At 46.7% G+C, this 20,833-nt stretch overlaps 1 protein-coding gene across 5 annotated transcripts in view; it reads left to right on the top strand.

Annotated features, from left to right (window-relative positions):
• Positions 1 to 20,833, top strand: part of RGS12 (regulator of G protein signaling 12) — a 424,812-nt gene that overhangs the window by 201,545 nt on the left and 202,434 nt on the right. For all 5 annotated transcript variants that reach the window (XM_029591961.1, XM_029591953.1, XM_029591978.1 and 2 more), the window contains one exon: positions 10,833 to 10,854. In XM_029591961.1, coding sequence (XP_029447821.1) covers positions 10,833 to 10,854 — 22 coding nt within the window. The remainder of the gene's footprint in view (positions 1 to 10,832; positions 10,855 to 20,833) is intronic.

The following is a 20,833-nucleotide window of genomic DNA, read 5'->3' as shown; positions in this document are numbered from 1 at the left end:
TTGCAGGAGACTGGATGAGTGCCGCTGGAGACTGGATGAGTGCCGCTGGAGACTGGATGAGTGCCTCTGGAGACTGGATGAGTGCTGCAGGAGACTGGATGAGTGCCTCTGGAGACTGGATGAGTGCCTCTGGAGACTGGATGAGTGCTGCTGGATGAGTGCCTCTGGGGACTGGATGCGTGCTGCTGGAGACTGGTTGAGTGCTGCTGGAGACTGGATGAGTGCCGCTGGAGACTGGATGAGTGCCGCAGGAGATTGGATGAGTGCTGTAGGAGACTGGATGAATGCTTCTGGAGACTGGATGGGTGGATGTGTGATCGCTGGATGGATGGATAAGGGTGGGTAATGGCTCTTGCTCTGGGACGCTCCAAGGGGCGCGCTAAGGGGCAAGCCCCTTAGGTCGCGCTCCTTCGGGCGCGCAACGCCCGTGGGAGGTGCGGTAATTTAAAGGCCTTTGTTGAGCCCTCTGATAGGCCTAGAGCCTCTCAGGGGCGTGATTCACTCACCGCGCTGGGTCGGCAGCTTTTTAGTTTCGTTTTTGTGTGTGTCCTTATTTTCTTTAGTTCCTGCGTCTTTTCTCGTTGCTGTGGTCCGCCTCCACAGCACGGCTTGAGGTAATGCGAGCGGGCTCCTGCCCCGATTGGGCCACGAGAGCCCCGGCTGCGGAGGGAGAGCGTCGGCTGTTGCCGAGATCGGGTTGACGCAAGGAGGGAAGCCTGTGGGAGGCGCGGTAATTTAAAGGCCTTTGTTGAGCCCTCTGATAGGCCTAGAGCCTCTCAGGGGCGTGGTTCACTCACCGCGCTGGGTCGGCAGCTTTTTAGTTTCGTTTTTGTGTGTGTCCTTATTTTCTTTAGTTCCTGCGTCTTCTCGTTGCTGTGGTCCGCCTCCACAGCACGGCTCGAGGCAGAGTCTCCACTTGGGTCTGCACGAAGGGGCGAGTAGCACTGTTGTGGTGGGGTCGTGTAGCGAAAGGAGGGCCTTTCGTCTGAATCCTCACAAAGGCTCACAAATGAGCGCACTAAGGGTTCAGGCCCCTTAGGTTGCGCTCCTTCGGGTGCGCGACACCTGGTGCGCGACGCCCCAGGGAGCGTCTGCAATTTAAGGGCCTGAAAACAGTGCTGGGCTAGACGGCTGGGTTGGGGGTGGGAGCAGTATCACTCACCATGTGGTCCTGCTGCTTCTCTTTATTTTGCAGGTTTCTGAGCCCTCTTGTCCCTTTTTTTCTCTTAATTTCCCGGTTCACTGTTCACTGCTGGCTCACAGAAGGGAGGGGTGAGCGGGCTCTTGCCCCGACTGAGCTGTGTCGACCGCACCACGAGCCCCTGCAGTGGAGGAGGACAGAGACTGAGAAAGGATCCTGGCAGAAAGAGGGACGCCCAGGGAAGCGTCTGTAATTTAAACGCCTGAAAACAGTGCTGGGCTGGGGGTGGGAGCAGTATCACTCACCACGTGGTCCTGCTGCTTCACTTTATTTTGCAGGTTTCTGAGCCCTCTTGTCCCTTTTTTTCTCTTAATTTCCCGGTTCACTGTTCACTGCTGGCTCACAGAAGGGAGGGGTGAGCGGGCTCTTGCCCCGACTGAGCTGTGCCGACCGCACGAGCCCCTGCAGTGGAGGAGGACAGAGACTGAGAAAGGATCCTGGCAGAAAGAGGGACGCCCAGGGAAAGAGGGACGCCCAGTAACTACTATGAAGTAGAATATGTACTTTCTGTCTTATTGAATTAGAAGTTGAACGTGGACAGAAAGTATATGATCAGAGACCATTTGCAACAACGGTATATAAAACATCTAAATAAATAAATAAACCCCAAATTATGCTTACATACAAATAAAACAATTTTAAAAGTATCAAATAGTATACTTGTAGTGAACCTTACAACAATAAATTAATAAAAATCATATACTAAAGCAGTGTGTATACTAAGCAGGGTTATTACCAACCTTCTTAGAAACGTTCCATATAGCTGGCCCATAACAGAGAAAAGAATAAACTATCACTTCTCACCACTCTAAAAATATTCAAAACCCGAATAAATTTAACCAGCAAATTTGAAACCCAAGTGGCCATCTTTTGAATATCACTGATTAGGTGTAAAATTATCCATAGCCACAGCCATGATCCTGGCATAGACAGGGGTTTAGAAAGATACCTGGTAGGGTGGGGAAAGGAGGGTGATGAGGGAGCTTTGATTAAACAGTTTGCCTAACCAGGGCATAGGGAGATTGATGCTAACCTATCTTTCTTTCACTTCTAATAAATTCCTGAAGGGGTGGAGAGGCAGGACAACTTTTCATTTTTTTTGTTAGGGGCTGGAAATTGGGCCCCTAGGCCTGTACTCCACAATTTTTTTTTTTTTTTTTAAAGGCAATCATCACTTAACTGGCTATATTCTTTTTAAATACATTCCCAGATAACTTTAGACCTGATCCAGGGCACAGATAGTTAGTTGATAAATGTATTTGGTGTTGTCTTTCGGGCTCGCTTCCACCCCACGGATATTCACAAAATGCCTGGCCGTGGTGGTGCGGCCCACCTCCGCATGCTGGGATTGCATGTTTATCCCTATTTGGATGATTGGTTGGTCTTAGAGCATGTCTCAGCGGGGAAGCCAGGTCCATGCGCTTGACCATTTGACTATTGAACTCACTAGGCTTCGTTGTCAACTACCCAAAGTACCATCTCAGTCTGTCACTTCAGTTGGACTTCATCGGAGTCCTGCTAGACATGGTTCTGGCTAAGGCTTTTCCGCTGCGCCAGAGGGCTGTCACCGTATTAGCCATTGTGGTGGAAGTTCAGCAAAGCCAGCAGGTATCAGCTTGGCATATGTTGAGATTGTTGGGCCACATGGCTGAAACCGTCCATGTTACTCCTTTGGCACAATTGAACATGTGGAGAGCCCAATGGACCCTGAGGTCTCAGTGGCATGAGCCAGAAGGCCCTAGATCTGTTCTGCCCCACACAAAAACTGCTTGATTACCTTCTACACCTAAAGGAGGCTGACTTGAAGACTGCCTCCATTAGGGTCTATCTTAATGCGATTGGCACTTACCATCATGGTGTAGATGGTACACCCATCTCTGTACAGCCTAGAGTTGTACATTTCATGAGGGGCTTGCTTCAATTGAAGCCTCTCCTAAGGCCTCCCACTGTGTCTTGGGACTCAACTTTGTGTTAGCTCAGCTGATGAAAGCTAATTTTGAGCCACTGCACACCTGTGACCTGAAGGTCATATTTTTGGTGGCGGTCACATCAATGCGCGCAGGGTCAGCAAGCTCCAGGCCTTAGTGACTTATCCACCTTATACTAAATTCTTTTATAACAGGAAGGTCTTGCATACACACCCTAAGTTCCTGCCTAAGGTGGTGACTGATTTCAATCTTAGCCAGTCAGTCGTCCTGCCAATATTCTTTCTAAGGCTCCATTCGCACCAAGGCGAATGAGAAATGCACAGTTTGGACTACAAGTGAGCCTTAGCCTTCTGTCTGGAGCGTACAGAAGTCCATAGACCACCCAACTTTTTCTTTCTTTTGATAATAATAGGTCGGGCATTGCCATTGCCAAACAGTCACTATTCAGTTGGCTAGCAGATTGCATCTCCTTCTGTTATGCCCAGGCGGGACTGCATCTTGAGGGTCATGTCAAGACTCATTCTGTCAGAACATTGGCAGCGTTGGTGGCCCACTTGCAAGCAGTTCCCATGGAGGAAATCTGCAAGGCTTCGAAGTGGAGTTCTCTCCACACATTCACATTCCATTACTGTCTGGATAGGGTTGGCCGATGCAACAGTAGGTTTGGTCAGTCTGTCCTCAGGAATTTGTTCGAGGTGTAGAACCCAACTCTCCCAACCCTAGGTCCCATTGTTTGGGTTCAGGCTGTCTCCCCCTCTGTTACCAAAAGCACTGTGGTGGTTTTGCCTGTTGGCACCTGGTAAAGTGTCTGTTGGTTCCCTTTTTTGTTGGGGAGCAGCCTGTAGCTAGGGATTCACTCGTGTGAGGACTACCATCCTGCTTGCCCTAGGAGAAAGCAGAGTTGCTTACCTGTAACAGATGTTTTCCAAGGGCAGCAGGATGTTATCACGAAACCCACCCACTAGACCGCAGAATTGGGTTTCTCTATTTTTATGTTTTTCACCATAATTCTATGTTATGAGACTGAAGATGGACCCCATGTGGATGCTTTGTATAGTGCATGCTGAGGATGCTCAATGTGCCTAGTCACAGTTTCTAGAAACTTTGACATGTTTTCCACATCGGGCTCCAACTGATGTCACCTATGTGTGAGGACTAACATCCTGCTGTCTTTGGAGAACACTTGTTACAGGTAAGCAATTCTGCTTTATTCCATTATGTGTGATAATATACGAAATTAGGAGAAACCAAAAAAGGAGACTTAGGAATAAGACAACTGTACTCTGCAGGGATACATGTCTGAGCCAATAAGAATTGCAAGGAAAGTCAGATAATACTGCTGAGGTATGGGATACTGCAACAAGTGGAAAGGAGGGAGACTTGCTGGGTTGTGAGGGATTAGGTTAAGCTGATTGATACACTCAGCAGGGTTACCACGTACCTTGTACAGCCAGGAAGTAACTTTGTCAGAGTAAAGTTCCTGGTAAGGAACAGGCGTGAAGACTTTTCATCTCACTAATTATCCAAACCCTAACAGGAGCTTTCAAGTAACATTTCTTGTTACTTTGGAGAAAACATAGCAATGACAAATGCACACAGGAGCCACACAGTTAAGGGTATCTCAGGTTTAACCCCCGTTAATCATATCGCATATGCACAGTGATGCCTGAGATGACTTGAGCCATTTTGTGTGCCAGAGGAGGGGGACTGTTCTCTCCTGCTCGATTTGTTACAGCAGTGACTGCAGGTGGGGTACGTGGATAACTCTACCAAGGGGGGCCCCTATTTTCTTGGGAGAGAAATACTCTGATCTGTAACTTGAGGGGAAGAGGATTTTCAGGGGTCATCGTGACTTACACTGGGCCTGAAAGGCTAATGTTGATGGGTTACCCATGACAGTAATACATCAGTGTAGTCTTCTATAAATCCCCGGATTTAATACCTTTTAATATATTGAGCCAAAAAAGATATAATTGCGATGGAGAAGGTACAGAGTTTAATTGGGCTTGATGGACCCTTGGTCTGACATAGTATGGCATGCTCTTATGTTCTTATAAGGACACTCAGCTACTTGATCCCCAGTATTAGACTGTGCTGAAGCCAACGTAGTAAGCTATATTAACAGTTTATTTTAACACCAGCAATATCTCCAGTTTTTACTGGAGATAAGTTTTTACTGGAGATATTGCTGGTGTTAAAATAAACTGTTAATATAGCTTACTACGTTGGCTTCAGCACAGTCTAATACTGGGGATCAAGTAGCTGAGTGTCCTTATAAGAACATAAGAGCATGCCATACTATGTCAGACCAAGGGTCCATCAAGCCCAGCATCCTGTTTCCAACAGTGGCCAATCCAGGCCATAAGAACCTGGCAAGTACCCAAAAACTAAGTCTATTCCATGTTACCGTTGCTAGTAATAACAGTGGCTAATTTCTAAATCAACTTAATTAATAGCAGGTAATGGACTTCTCCTCCAAGAACTTATCCAATCCTTTTTTAAACACAGCTATACTAACTGCACTAACCACATCCTCTGGCAACAAATTCCAGAGTTTAATTGTGCGTTGAGTGAAAAAGAACTTTCTCCGATTAGTTTTAAATGTGCCCCATGCTAACTTCATGGAGAGCCCCCTAGTCTTTCTATTATCTGAAATAGTAAATAACCGATTCACATCTACCCGCTCTAGACCTCTCCTGATTTTAAACACCTCTATCATATCCCCCCTCAGCTGTCTCTTCTCCAAGCTGAAAAGTCCTAACCTCTTCAGTCTTTCCTCATAGGGGAGCTGTTCCATTCCCCTTATTTTGGTCGCCCTGCTCTGTACCTTCTCCATCGCAATTATATCTTTTTTGAGATGCGGCGACCAGAATTGTACACAGTATTCAAGGTGTGGTGTCACCATGGAGCGATACAGAGGCATTATGACATTATTTCTCTGCCTTATTAAATTGAAGCTACTGGATTCACTACACGTCCAAAACTGAAACATTTTGATTTGTAGGTTAGCTTCAATATAATTTCTGTCTATTTTCTGTTGGGTAAAGTGTCTGTGGTGTCTCATCGTGTGCATGTTTGCACTTTCTGCTGAAACATCTTGACATGTTCTGACAGTGTCTCAAAACTTGTGGCCTGGTGTTTGGTATTTGTCATTTGTTTAGTATGGGGAGGGCATGTGGAAGTATGCAGTGAATACAAAAGTGGGGTGGTTGGAGAGAGCTAGACTTATTTGGACTATCCATATCCAAATTCAGATCGTCCAGGGTTTAATGTTTTTTGTAAATATTCATTGTTCACATTTAATCCTTATTTATAAATCAGAGGCTTGGGATAAAATCTTTGTGCTTGTTGCCTAATCGGATCTTGCCACTTCCTGCATAGACAGATCCAGACAAGCTGTAGCTAGACTGGGTAGTTCAGTTTCTGTGCTACTTTAGGTTGGCTTTTTTTGACATGCTGTTTTTAAAGCAGTGGTCCAGAATTTGTTTTTAAATAATTCAGTTGGCAGTTGACAGAAAAGCATTAAGATCCTCCTTTTTCATTTTGATATATAGTTCATGCTTGTGTAGGTATTAATATTTACAGTTTTTGAATGAGTCTTGGCTTAGTTGTTTCTACTATTAAGGAATGTATAAACTAAAGGGTGCTAATGTGTTTATCCCATTGCCCTGGGTACAGAAATGTGGTTGCACATTTTTCGACCTAAAACCAGCACAACAAATGTCTGGTGAGCACTATCATACATTATTTAACTATTAATACTAATGTGAAGTTTTCATGGAATTAAGCATTCCATGTTATGTCCAGTTTTGCATGAATGTTTGTGTTTTCCTGAAAAAGAAAATCTGGACATTTTTTCATCACCCCAAGGATGAAATCTCCTCAGACCCCTCCTAGCTGGCGGAAGGGGGGACTCCATCCTTTCCCCTGACTTGTCCTGCTTTTAGAGGAGAAAGAGGAAGGGATGAGATGAGATGCATTAGATTTCCCTTCTCTATTTTTTCCTCTCTTCTAATATGGAGGGGGAAGGAAAGGGCTTGTCAAGGGGTCCATAATCAATCTCCCCTCTCTCCTCTCTTTTATGAGGAAAGTGGTACAAAGATACTAAATAGACCCCCCCACCTCAATCAAAAATAAATGGGGGGGGGCCTGAAGCGAGAGGTTAAACCCCCGGGTCTCCTCTTTTCTGCTGGTCTCTGTCAGGAGTGTTGGAGGGTCCCCTGGTTTGCCTGCTGGATGCCAGCAGGTCAACCAAAAAAATAATGCAATTGTGTAGAAGTAAATTAAATGAGGACAAACATGGACATTTCTAAATAAAACCCAAAAAGAACAGTGCCAGGAAATAGGCAAGGATGATATTTTGAGCCGTCTGCTTTGTACTACTGCTGGGTTTAAAATGCAAGTTCCCACTGAGAGATATTTTTTTTTTTGCCCATATTCTTTCTATAGTTATAGTCCAGGGGTAGGCTAGGCTACTCTGATACTCAAGGGCCACCAGTCAGTTGGGTTTTCAGGATAGCCACAACAAAGATGCATGAGATGCAGTGAGGGCAGTGGATGCAGATACTTCTTTTGCATATTCAGTGTGGATATCCTGAAAAGCTGACCGGCACGTGGTGCTTGAGGTCCAGAATTGCCTACCTCTCTTAAAGTCAGTCATTCAGGCATAATAAGCACAGTATTTTATGCTTATGAGTCTTTCAGTACAGAAACACAGAATATGACAGATAACTACAGTTTCTCTTGCGATTCAGTCTGAGTGTAGCCCAGGTGCCGGGTGGATGCAGATGTACTATGAAGAACTTCTCTCCTCATGGGGATGATTGGTGGGCGATCTGCTGACAGAAAGTCATGGAGTCATGAGTAGGGGAAAAGGCTCCATGCATACACATCTGCATCCACACACCCTGCAGCTCAGCTCCTTCCTCTTTGGTTAGCTCCTTTCTGCATTTTTGCAGAGATAATCCTGTAACAATGGCAAGATGTTGCCATTCTTTGTATGGCATCACGGGAAACCCAGGTAGTATGGGTATAATGAGCAGAATAAAAGGCAGTGATAACACCTCCATACAGGTCATCCGTGAGTACTGTAGCCAAATCTGGAGACCATAACTCCGGAAGGAAATAGAGAGGATAGAGGAGGTCCAAAGAGAGGCTCCCGAAAATGGTGAGGACTGACCCAAAAGTCCTGTGAAATGAGACTCCAGGACCTTTTTATGAAAGACATTCAAATACTTCAAAGATATAAATGCATAAGAAACAAACATTTTTCAGCAGAAAGGAAGTTCTAGGCCATGATATATGAATCAAAGGGTATAGACTGAGGAGCAGAATAAAAAATACTTCTTCAACTAAAAAGTGGTAGGTGCAGGGAATAGGCTCCTAGTGGATACAAAAATAGAATTCAAGAATACATGGGATAAAAAAATACAAAGGCCCTTTATTTGCTAAGACATGCAGAGAAAGTCAAAGACCCAGGTGGGTTATATGGCATTGTAACATGAAGTAAATTGGGTGGACTGGATGGGTCTAATGAGCCTTATGTATGGCATCCCCCACATGGTTCACGAGGCAAAGCTAGCCTAGGTGGCAGCAGGAGGCAAGCATGTCAGAAAGAAACGTGTCGTTCTCCTGGCAGCCAGCAGGTCGGATGGAAGAAAGGGAGAGAGGATGGGGGGGGAGAGAGCATGGGAAGATAAGAAAAAGAGGATTGGACAGGTAAGGGAGAAAGAAAGGGGAGGGTATGGTGAAGCTGGAAGAAGATGGGAGGGATGAGAGATTCTGTGGTGAGGCAGTGGGCAGGGATAGTCATGAGAGGAAAAGCAGGGGGTGGAACTAGGAAATGGAAAAATGAGACTAGAGGGAGAAAAACCTGCAGGAGGGATCAAACAAGACAGAAGGCAGAACAGTCCTGTAAGAAAGGAGGATAGAATAGAAGGGTAGAGGCAGGTAGACACGAGGCATTTTCAGGAGGGAGAAAAAAGGCAAAAGAGCAAAAGAAAGGGAAAAAGTTAATGAGGTAAAAACTGAAATGGAGAAAGGAATAGGGGGAAAAACCCTAAGAGAAAAAAATGTCCAAACACACAGGAAAGGTTGGAAAACTACTTTTTTATAGTAAATATTGTAATTTGTATGCAAATGTGCCACAGAATTTCAAAGAACTTTGCTGCACAATGTATTACGCTTGCTGTAAAATCTAAGCACCTGATCATTCCTTCGGCTACAGAGTGCAGAATAAGGGAACTGACAATGCCTCTGTACGGGTTGTTGACAAGACCTCACCTTGAGTAGTTTGCAACAGGGATGTGCCTTTATTGAATTCATTTTTGCAGGCTTGTGTGCATATATGTTTTATGCATATACAATGTAGTTTTATGTGCCTAAAAATGGAGTTTAGGCACATAGCTTCTGAAAGCAAATAGAATGGAGTGGGAATTCCTGAACAGAAGCCCCAAAAACGGGCCAAAAGAAAAATGAACCAAACCAAAATTATTTTTCTGCACATCCCAGTTGTTCAGTGCTAGATGACTTACCTCCAAAAGGCTATAGGCAGAATTTGGAATAATATGTAGGAAATTAGAAGGCTAAATTGTATTAGTTGAGAAGCATGCAGGAGCAAGAATAGAAACATGGACACCGAGAATATGACTGCAGACAAAGGCTTCCAGGCCTGGCTAGTCTATCCATTTTCTTACCTCCCACATATCCTCCTTGATTGCTGCCCTTATTTTTGTTTCCCCATTGCTGTGGTCCATGCTTTCTCATACTCTTAATACCCTGACAGAAAGTGTTTATTTTTTAATATACCTGCTTCCAACATATCATCAGCTTTTAATTTTATAGCCCTTTGTTATAATGTTGGATGTTAAGGCAGGGTTCCAGCTACAAGTGATGATATGTTCCTGAGTGTTTGGGGGAATAAAAATATAATTTTTTGTAGGGACAAGTTAATTGTACTGGTATCAGTGAGCACTGAGAGATGATGTGAAAATCGAGAGTTGTGTAGGGGCCTTGAAATGTGTGCTTGGTACATTCATGAAATGACAGCACCCCGATACCAGTTTCAGTAGGTCACCAATAGTAGTACTTTGGCACTTTTCATGCACAATTGAAATATCAGAGCATAATCATATGGATCACTTTTTGGGAGTCAGGGGCAGCTTGTCTCCCTCTGATTGACAAAGGAAACGTTTGGAAATGTAATGGGATAGTGTGAACCATGCAAAATCCTTTTGAAGGCTAGGAAGACTACTTACCAAAAAAAGCAAATTTGTTTTAGTGACAAGACTTGAGGATTTTTTTTTTTTTTAATGTACTCAGTCACAGATGTGAAAGTTAGTTTCATTTTGTATTGTGCCTCTTTACAGGGACAGTGCAAATTAAAATGAAAAAAAGTTTTAATAGAAAACTATTTTCTTAAGTATGAGGCTGACTTTTGACTTTTGAATGACACTGAATTTTTGAGAAACTGAAGCATTTTTAGTTTGGGAGGAGTTCAGGTAGGGGGTGGTAACATGATTCATTCTAAGAGGCTGTCTTGTCTCTGACACCTGGGACAGCTTTTGTTTTTTCTTGATTTTGATAACCTGCTCAGTCTGATCAGGGTCTATGGTTTTCTTACACTATCTCAGTGTAACTCCTTTTTGCTCCTCTGAGTTGTTATGAAGCTTACTTAACTCATGTCTTTCTCTCTTTCCTTACAGTCTGCCACGGTCTCTGATGGAGGTAAGGTGTGTTTGTGTCTTTGTAAAATACTTTGGGTCTTCAAGGCAATGAAATTGTCTGCTTTCTTTCTGCTCTTGCTGTGAGCCTGTTGACTGTTTCTGTTTGTATGAGGGCATTTATGTTTCCTGCTGCTTCACAGCTTTGCACATCAGTCAAATACAGTAGCTTCACACTTTCTCACAACAATTTTAGTAAGAGAGAATGGATGTAAAATTGTTGCTGTTTGTACCCTACTATGACTGCCTGGGTAGCATTTATCTAGCATTTCTTATGATTCCTTGCTTTGTAAATCATCTTTGTATGTGTACAAGTTAAAACAAGTTGCTACTGCTACTTTGCCCTAGTTTTCCAACTTGCCAGCTGCTGCAATTAGGCTCTGTGATTGCAGATGTCTCTGAGGACAAATAAGCATTTGTTAAGATTCTGGGGGGTGAGTGCTTACTTCTAAAGGATTACCATTGCTTGGCAGCTCCAGAATTAAATGCACAATTCCTCTTTAAACCGAGTCACTGCCCATGCTGGTAGTTCTTGGCCTAGGCCTTGGTGGGGCCTTGGCTCAGTCAGTCTGTTTTTCAGGATATTCAAAATGAATATGCATGAGATGTTTTGCATATGTTAGGTCTAAGAAAAACAGGCTGATGGGGTTGCTATCTGACTCCAGTTCAACCGAACAGGCTGATCCAATCTTGGTTTGGCCATATTACATGCATGGATTTGTAGTTCAAATTTTCTTGCTTGCAGTGAGGCAAAATGAGGACTGGATCAGTTTGCCCTAACTATTGTATACAAGTTAGCTCATGCATATAGTTTTGGTTTTGATTTATTTTGTTTGACTTTGTTTTTAAATATTTAATTATTAATGTACTTTTTCATTTTAATTTTTTAAAATTGCTTTTGATGTCATGTTGTGAACCGCTTCTGTTGTTTTTACTGGTTATACGGTTTTTAAAGTTGTTAAAAAAAATATATATATATTCATTATGGCTATCCTGAAAATCAAACTGGTTGAGGGATACCTTTGGACCAGGCACCCTGTATAAGATTTGAGAGGAAGTAGCTAAGAGAAATCCATAATTTAAAATGTATCTTTGTGTCTTGGCAATTATGAAATCCCCTCTCCTGCACCACTATTAAAGAAAGAAGACAGATATGGGGCCGATATAAGGTAATTTTTTTAACTGAAAAACTGGAAGGGGGGGCAATAATGAAATTATTTTATGTGTAAAAACGCAGACTGTTTGTTCTGTCTCTCGCCTCCTCCCAGTATGGGGTAAGCGTGCGTACTTTTAGCCATGAGGGAAAGTACATGTGGAAATTGCCTTTTAAAATCTCTACGCATACTTTCCGGTGCATGTTTTGGGCCTGCTTCAGATTGCAGTCCCCATGATTGTACTAGTCCTGGCTCGGTCTTGCTAACTGCCTCAATGACAGTGATGTGCAGACTGATCAACCTCGCAGCGATCTGAGACAGCTCATTCATGGAAGGCCAAAGGTAAAATTGCCCCATGATGCCCCAGGGCTCAGCTATTTTGCATGCCACAACCCTGCTGGCGTTTTAGCAAACTGCTGCTGGGAATAGGGCTGGTACAGCCTGATTATTTGGTAAAATTGTATTTATATTAAGTACATTTTAAAAATTGTTCCTGGATTGTCATCCTTACTCTCTCTCATTCAGGCGGGTGCATGGCTCAGCACCCGATTAGACTTGCGTTTTGGACGTGCGTCTGTAACCCCGATACAAAATGGGGGTTAGTGCGTCCAAAACGCGCGTCCAACCAGGCGCTTAGCTAATAGTGCTCATCACATGTAAATTCATGTTGATGAGGCAATTAGCTATTTTCTCCGGATGCAAAGAAAATGTGCGCCCGACGTGCCCTGGAGTAGGCATTAATTCTTGAGGAAATCAAAACATTTACAGAAAAGCGGAAAATACTGCTTTTCTGTATTTCCTCTGACTTAATATCACGGCGATATTAAGTCGAAGGAACCGAGAAAGGAAAAATTAAAAAGTAAAAAGTAAAAAGTATCCCAGCAGTCAGGTTAGGAAAAGGGATGCTCAATTAACGAGCGTCCTTTTTCCTAACTCGTGGCTGTGCACAGGTTGTAAAATTGAGCGTCCCTTTTCCTAACCCGCTGACAGCCACCTCTCCTGGGCGCCCGCTGCCGAGGAGGTGCTAGGGGCGCACAATTTCCCCTAGCGCCTCCTTTTTACCATGGCAGCCCATTTAAATATTACATCGGGCGCCCAGGAGAGGTGCATCGGCACATGTTAGGAGAGCAGGCGCTCAATCATGAGCGCCCATTTTCCGCGCGCCGATATAGCACCGGCCTGATAATCAGTTTGCACACAGCCGCCTCAATCCTACCTCTTTCTGCCTACTCCTGAGTGGCTGCCAAGACTCCTCCTTCACCAACTGCTCTTGAGCCATGGCCTAGGCTTCTTCTCCATGCCCTGCTCCTGAGGTGCCCCATAGGCTATCTCTTCCCATCTGCCCATTGGCTCTCTACCAACTTTATGCAGATTTTCTCTTCCTGTCCACTCCCCACCTGCTGCTGCATCGCACACACTTGGCAGGCTTGTTGCACTGCTATTGGGGGAGGGGAGGGTCAATTAAGGAGCGTGGGGAAAAGGGGGGGGGGATGTAAAGTTAAAGTGAGGAAGTAGGTGGGATGGAGGGGTAAGGAAGGGGTTAAACATTGTGAGAGGGATTAAAATTGAAGGGAGGGAGTAAAGGAAAGGCTGGAAAATTAGAGATGACTTTGAAGGGGGATGATACAGAGGAGAGAGGAAAGGAAGTAGAAAGAATTGGTATAGAAAGTAAAAAAAAAACCCAAAACAAAACTGAAATGGAAAATGAAACATAAAGGTGACTCAGATGCATACAACAGATTGGATAACATAATAGATTTCTCATAAAAATGAGCTTTTCGCATATACAGTTCTATTCAAATGGATGGAAATGTGCCACAGAGTTTACCCAGGAGCTGCCACAGGAGACAAGGAGGCCTTGGGCCAAGGTGGGTGATGTGCACTGGTTTTAGTCCATGTAACATGAGTAGTTTGCTTTTGAAAGTGCCTTTTAGTGATTTACATAATCCACATGTTCAGGCTGATGCATTAAAGTGTGTTCAGCTGAAGGCACAGTTTTACCCACAGTTAAACGCTCATTTTGTGCAGGTTAACATTACTCCCGATGCAGGAAGGAGTTTTACTTACACAAAATGTACATTTAAAAATGTGCATTCAGCTCAGCATCCTCACATGGAAATTACATGTGAATGTGGTCATTAAGCATTCCCTCCCAATGCAGAAATGTGCGCTATCTGAGCACACTTTCTTAACGCTAGAAACTTGAATCCTGTTCAGAGGTGGCGTAAAGTTTCTGTCTTGGATCCACCACTCTGGTTCTAATCTAGGACAAGCAGGATGGTAGTCCTCACACATGGGTGACATCATCAGATGGAGCCCAACATGCTACTATCCCCGCGTCCACATGGGGTACCTCTCTCGTCTCTTCTGCGGAGCTATCATCTAGCGGTTGTGGAGCTCATGTTTTTTGCGGTTTCTGTAAAGCTTTCTCAGTCAATTCGTCAGCTTCCTGCGCTGGGTCCCTTTCCTTTTCCCTGGCTTAGGTACCTGGCCAATGCGCTAAGTTTTTTCCTTTCTGTGTGGTCGATTCCCGACTGTGCACCTTGGTATCCGCTAGTCATCGACCGCTCACCGGCTTTTTTCTTATGGTGGCTTCAGGGTTTCCTCAGTGCCCTCGGACTATGTCCTTCATGGATCCACATGATGTGTGTATCCTCTGCCTGGGGGCATCGCACAATGTTCAGGGGGTGTCGGTTCTGCAACCTGATGACCCCCAAGGGCCGGCATGCCGACCTAGACAAGATAGAGAAGCTATTTGGATCAAAGAAGTCAGAACCCTTGACTCCAGGTCAGGGGGCATCGATGCCTAGAGGCCAGGGGAGCCGATGGACACCGAGCCTTCATTGTCCATCCTGCCTCCAGGGCCCTTGATGGAGAAAGGGACCAGAGATCGTCAGTCGTTGGTGTCTTCCCATTCCCGGATGTCAATGTTGTCTCATTCCTCAGCACCAGGGAAAGATCGGGCCGAACACCGTTCGAAATCTAGGAAGCATTGCCACTGGTCTCAGTCAACAAATGGTACTGGGCTCGGGTCGGCACCAGTGTCTGCTGTGATGCCTCTGAAGCAACCCCGTGGAGACAAGGCACCATCCTCCATCGAATCCGGGAGTCCCAGGCATTCCCCACCAATACCGGTGCCAGGAACCGATCCTCCTTGGGGCTCCAAGGAAGATATGGTGATGCCTCCCCCTCCTTCATCCATCCTTTCTTCAGCGGATTTTCAGGAGGCGTTGAAATGCAGGGTCCTACTGGCAGTTGTTCGAGCCCTGCAGGGCATCGAGCCGCCCGCCCCAGCAGTGCTTTCCCCAGCCCCACCAGTGCTTCCGCTGGTGCTGGAGCCTGCACCCTCTGTTGGCATTGCTGCTGGAGCACCTCGATGTCCTTCGTATTCTCCCTATGCAGCTACTGTTGATGTTCCAGCAGCCACTGTTGCCTCCTCCATTCGATGCAATTCCCATTGTGGGTTCCTCCAAGGAGGAAAGCCTGTTGCAGCCCGCACCGCTGTCGAGGCCCCTGGTGCCACAACAGGCGTTACCCAGTCTGATTCCGGGTCTTTTGGGGGCCTCAATGCCCCTGCCCAGGCCCCTGCCAAAGCCGAGGGGCCTGGGCAGGGGCCCTCCATTGGTGTCCCCGGGTGATCTCATGAGGCCCCTCTGTACGGCCTGTGGGGGGTTGATACCTCCGAGTCTTCATCAGATGACTCCGGAGATCATCCTCGCTGGAGGAGTGGTGCCGGTCCTCACTCGAGGACCTGACCTTTGCACGGTTTGTCCACACCATGGCAGAAACCATTCTGTTTCGGCTTCTGATGGAAAAGGACGACAGGCATAAGATGCTGGAGGTTCTCCAGTTTGTTGATGTCCTGAAGGAGGTGGTGTCTGTTTCCATCCATGATATTTTCAAGGAGCTATGCCTCAGGATCTGGGAACATCCCATCTCTGTGCCTGTGGTAAACAGGAAGGTGGATGCTGTCTATGTGGTTTAGCAGGCCTTGGGGGTTGAGAGGTGCCAACTTCCCCACCAGTCAGTCATGGTGGAGTCTACCCTAAAAAAAAAAAAAAAAAAAGGCCAAGCATTCTCGCACTCACACTTCTGCCCCCCCCTCCCCCCCCAGGCCAGGAGCACAGGGCGCTTGATTCACTGGGTTGGAAGGTGTTTCAAGGCGCTCTATTGATCTCCTGTATTGCTTCCTACCAGCTGTACATGACGCAGTACTCCAGGAACCTCCGGAAGCAGGTCCAGTAAATTTCTGAGCGCCTGCCCCAACAGCAGTAGGAAGCCTTGTCAGCAGTCGTCCAACAAGGCCTGGAATGTGGCAAACATGAGTTGCGCTCCACCTATGACGTGTTTGAAACGGCGGCCAGGGTGGCAGCAGCGGGCATTGGTGCCTGCAGGATGGCTTGGCTCCGAGCCTCTGATCCCGTCCGGAGGTCCAGGAGAAGTTTGTGGACCTACCGAGTACTGGCGAGAACCTCTTTGATGACAAGGTGAGGGATGCTGTGATTCAGTTGAAGGACCACCATGAGACCCTTCAGCATCACTCAGCCGGTACATTGGACCCACCGTCCTCTGCTAGAAAATCCTTGCAGCAGCGCCAGTGGAGATCCTTTTATTGTCAAAGGAAATATTATCCTCTTGCCCCGTTCTCAGTGCGTGGGCACTAGGGGCCACTCCAGACAGCAGTGGACCCCAGACCTCAGCCAGCATCCCAGTCGAGCTCCACTACGGGGTTTTGACTGGCTTCAAGGGAGCGTAAGTCATTTATCCATACCCTCGATGCTGGGTCCTCCGGTAGAAGGCCGGCTATGGTTCTTCGTGGACTGCTGGCCCAGTGTCACCTCAGACCAGTGGGTCCTGTCAATCGTTCGTCAAGGGTATAGGTTGAATCTTCGGGGTGTCCCTCCAGACTCTCCCCCATGCCTCTCTTGGGGTCTATCCTCGCATCAGGAAAAACTCTTGATGGATCTCTTCGCCCTCGTAACAGCCAGAGTAGTCTAGCCTGTTCCACTGCGGAAGCGGGGCTGGGGTTTCTACTCTTGCTATTTCCTGATTCCAAAGAGAACAGTGGGACTATGTCTTATTTTGGACCTGAGGGCCTTGAACAGGTTTCTCAGAAGAGAAAAGTTCAAGTTGCTTGCTCTGAACACCCTGATTCCCCTTCTGCAAAGAGGGGACTGGCTTTGCTCCCTCGATCTGAAAGATGCATATGCCCACATCGAGATCTTCCCTGGTCATAGGAAGTATCTTCAGTTCATTGTGGGCGAGAGAAAGTTCCAGTACAGGGTGTTGCCTTTCTGCCTTGCCTCAACCCCACAGGTCTTCACCAGGTGTCTGGTGGTAGTAGGGGCACACCTCTGCTGTCTAGGGGTGCAGGTGTTTCCCTATTTGGATGACTTTCTGGTCAAGAGCGCCACCCAGGAGGGAGTCTTCGATCCCTACACTTGACCATTCGGGTGTTGCAGTCCCTAGGGTATTTATTCAGCTACCCAAAATCCCATCTTATCAGTTGCCCCAGTTAAGCTCTATTGGTGCCTGGCTGGACAATGTTCAGGCCAAAGCTTACCTTCCTCACAGCTGGGCGCTCGCATTGGCATACCTCGTGGAGTGGTGCACCGGAAGCAGCAGGTCTTTTACTTGGCATATGCTCCGACTTCTGGGTCACATGGCCGTGACCGTCCATGTTTTTCCCTTGGCTCGCTTACATATGCACAGAGCTCAGTGGACTTTGCGGTCCCAATGGCAACAAGCTGCTCAAGACTTTCACGTACGCATCCATGTTTCTCTGGCTCTCAGGACCTCTTTGGCTTGGTGGGAGAGCCTGCCCAATCTGGAGCAGGGGGTTCCTTTTTATTCTTCCCCTACCCAGGTTGAGCTTACCACAGATGTGTCCACCTTGGGGTGAGGCGCCTATGTGGAGGGGCTCTGCCAGCAGGGTCTGTGTTCTGCGCAGGAAGCTCAGTCTCAGATCAACTTCCTGGAGCTTCGGGTGATCCGTTATGCACTGTGGGGATTCAGGGATCACTTGTCCAACAAAGCAGTCCTAATTCAGACCAACAACAAAGTGGCAATGTGGCACATCAACAAACAGGGAGGTATGCGGTTATTCCTCCTGTCCCAGGAGGTGGTTCAGATTTGGTCAAGGGCTCAGTTTCAGGGTACACTGCTACGTGACAAGTACCTGGCCGGGACTGAAAATGTGATGGCAGATCGACTGAGTCTAGCCTTCTGGCTCCACAAGTGGTCCCTCAGTCAGGAGATAGCAGAGGATTGGATCTTTTGTGTCTGGGGAACCCTGGACGAGGATCTCTTTGACTCCCCCTGCAACAACAAAGTGGAACAATTCACCTCCCTGTACAGGGGGGATGGCAAACCAGCCTCGGACACCTTTGCCTTTCTTTGAGGCAAGGAATTTCTTTATGCATATCCTTTGCTTCCACCAGTGATGAAATCTCTCCTGAAGTTCAGGCAGGACAGGGGGACCATGATCCTCATAGCCCCTCATTGGCCGAGGCAAGTCTGGTTCCTGCTCCTGCAGAATCTCTTGGTCCAAGAACCAGTCGGTCTGGAAACTTCCCTTGACCTCAACTTGCAGGATCCGGTCAGGCTGCGCCATCCCAATCTCAGGGCATTATCTCTAATGACCTGGATGTTGAGAGGTTAATCCTGCAGCCCCTTGCCCTGTCGGATGCTGGGTCTCAGGTCCTGGTGGCTTCCAGGAAGACTTTCGGCCTGAAGTAGAGGAGGTTTTCCATGTGGTGTGAGCGTCATGGCTTAGATCTGTTTTCCTGCTCCACACCAAGGCTACTTGACTACCTGCTATACCTTTCAGAGACCGGCTTGAAGACCAACTCTGTCAGGATACATCTCCGTGTCATTGCAGCCTAGCATCAGGGGATGGATTGTTCGCCCATCTCTGCGCAACCCATAGTGGGGCGCTTTATTCATGGTCTGCTCCAGTTGAAGCCTCCCCTGCAGCTTCCTGCTGTGTCTTGGGACCTTAATGTGTTGTTGGCTCAACTCATGAAGAATCCTTTCAAGTCACTGTGCACCTGTGATCTGAAGTACCTGACCTGGAAGGTCATGTTTTTGGTCGCGATTACTTCAGTATGCAGGGTCAGTGAGCTTCAGGAGATGGTGACATACCCACCATACACAAAGTTCTTTCATGATAGGGTGGTCCTGTGTAAACACCTTAAATTCCTGCCTAAGGTGGTGACCAGTTTTCATCTGAACCAGTCCTGCCCACCTTTTTTCCCAAGCCTCATTCGCACCAGGGCACACGGGCTCTGCACAGTTTGGATTGCAAGAAAGCCTTGGCCTTCTATCTGGAGCGGATGGCAGGCCACAGGCAGTCTACACATCTCTTCATCTCATTTGATAAGAACAGATTAGGAGTTGCAGTTGCTAAACAAACCCTGTCTAATTGGCTGGCGGATTGCATCTCCTTCTGCTATGTGCAAGTGGGACTGCAGCTTTTATGTCAGAGCCATGGCGGCTTCGGTGGTCCACCTGAGAGCGGTCCCAATGACTGAGATCTGCAAGGCTACGACATGGTGTTCCCTCCACACTTTCGCTGCTCATTACTGTTTGGACAGGGATGGCCGACACGATAGCAGCTTCGGCCAGTCTGACCTTCAGAATCTCTTTCAGCTGTAGAACCCAGCTCTTCCTGCCTAGGGCCCTTTTTTTCAGGTTCAGGAAGTTTCCTGCTGTTACCAACAACACCCGTGTTGTACCCGTTGGCACCTAGTTGGGTGTCTGTTTTCTTGCCTGTAGCTAGGAATTCACCCATGTGTAAGGACTACCATCCTGCTTGTCCTATGAGAAAGCAGAGTTGCTTACCTGTAACAGTTGTTCTCCTAGGACTGTAGGATTTTAGTCCTCAGGAAACCTGCTCGCCACCCTGCGGAGTTGGGTTTCTCCTATGTTTGTTGTTTTATTTTTTTTTAATTCTATGTTGCGAGACTGGAGAGGGATCTCGCGTGTACATGTGGATAGTGGCATGTTTGGCATGCTCAGAGTGCCAGTCAAAGTTTCTAGAAACTCTGTCAGGATACATGTCAGTGCCATTGGGGCCTACCACCAGGGGGTGGATTGTTCACCCATCTCTGTGCAACCCATAATGGGGTGCTTTATTCATGGTCTGCTCCAGTTGAAGCCTCCTCTGCAGCCTCCTGCTGTGTCTTGGGACCTTAATGTGGTGTTGGCTTGACTCATGAAGAATCCTTTCAAGTCACTGTGCACCTGTGATCTGAGGTACCTGACCTGGAAAGTCATGTTTTTGGTCGTGATCACGTTGGCGTGCAGGGTCAGTGAGCTTCAGGTGTGGGTGACATTCGCACCATACACAAAGTTCTTTCATGATAGGGTGGTCCTGTGTACGCACCTTAAATGCCTACCTAAGGTGGTGACCAATTTTCATCTGAACCAGTCTAGAAACTTTGACATAAGTTTTCCGTGCTGGACTCCATCTGATGATGTCACCCATGTGTGAGGACTCTGCTCTCCCCTTTCCTTCCCTCACCTGCAAGGACAAGTGGCAGTGGTTCGGCAGTGCTTTTATGTTTTAAGTCTAACTGTGGCCCGATAGCTGGCTAGGAGCACAACAAAAGATATGCTCTATACACGCTCTCTCATTCAGCTCCCGTCCTAAGTTAAAATGTGTTCAGCCTGTGCTGACCGCACATTTTAATTTAGTGTACGAACATTTTAATGCCCAGTGCATTAGCAGATCATTAACTTACTGCTTCGGGAGTTAAAAACATTTGATGCTGTGCGTTAACACTGCTGAAATTCAGTGCACAGGCTCTTAACACAGGTTATTGCATC

Source organism: Rhinatrema bivittatum, chromosome 1 (assembly GCF_901001135.1).
Source record: "Rhinatrema bivittatum chromosome 1, aRhiBiv1.1, whole genome shotgun sequence".
In the NCBI taxonomy this organism is placed as follows: Eukaryota; Metazoa; Chordata; class Amphibia; order Gymnophiona; family Rhinatrematidae; genus Rhinatrema; species Rhinatrema bivittatum.
Note: the sequence above shows the minus strand (reverse complement) of the source record. Positions and strands in the feature narration are given on the sequence as shown.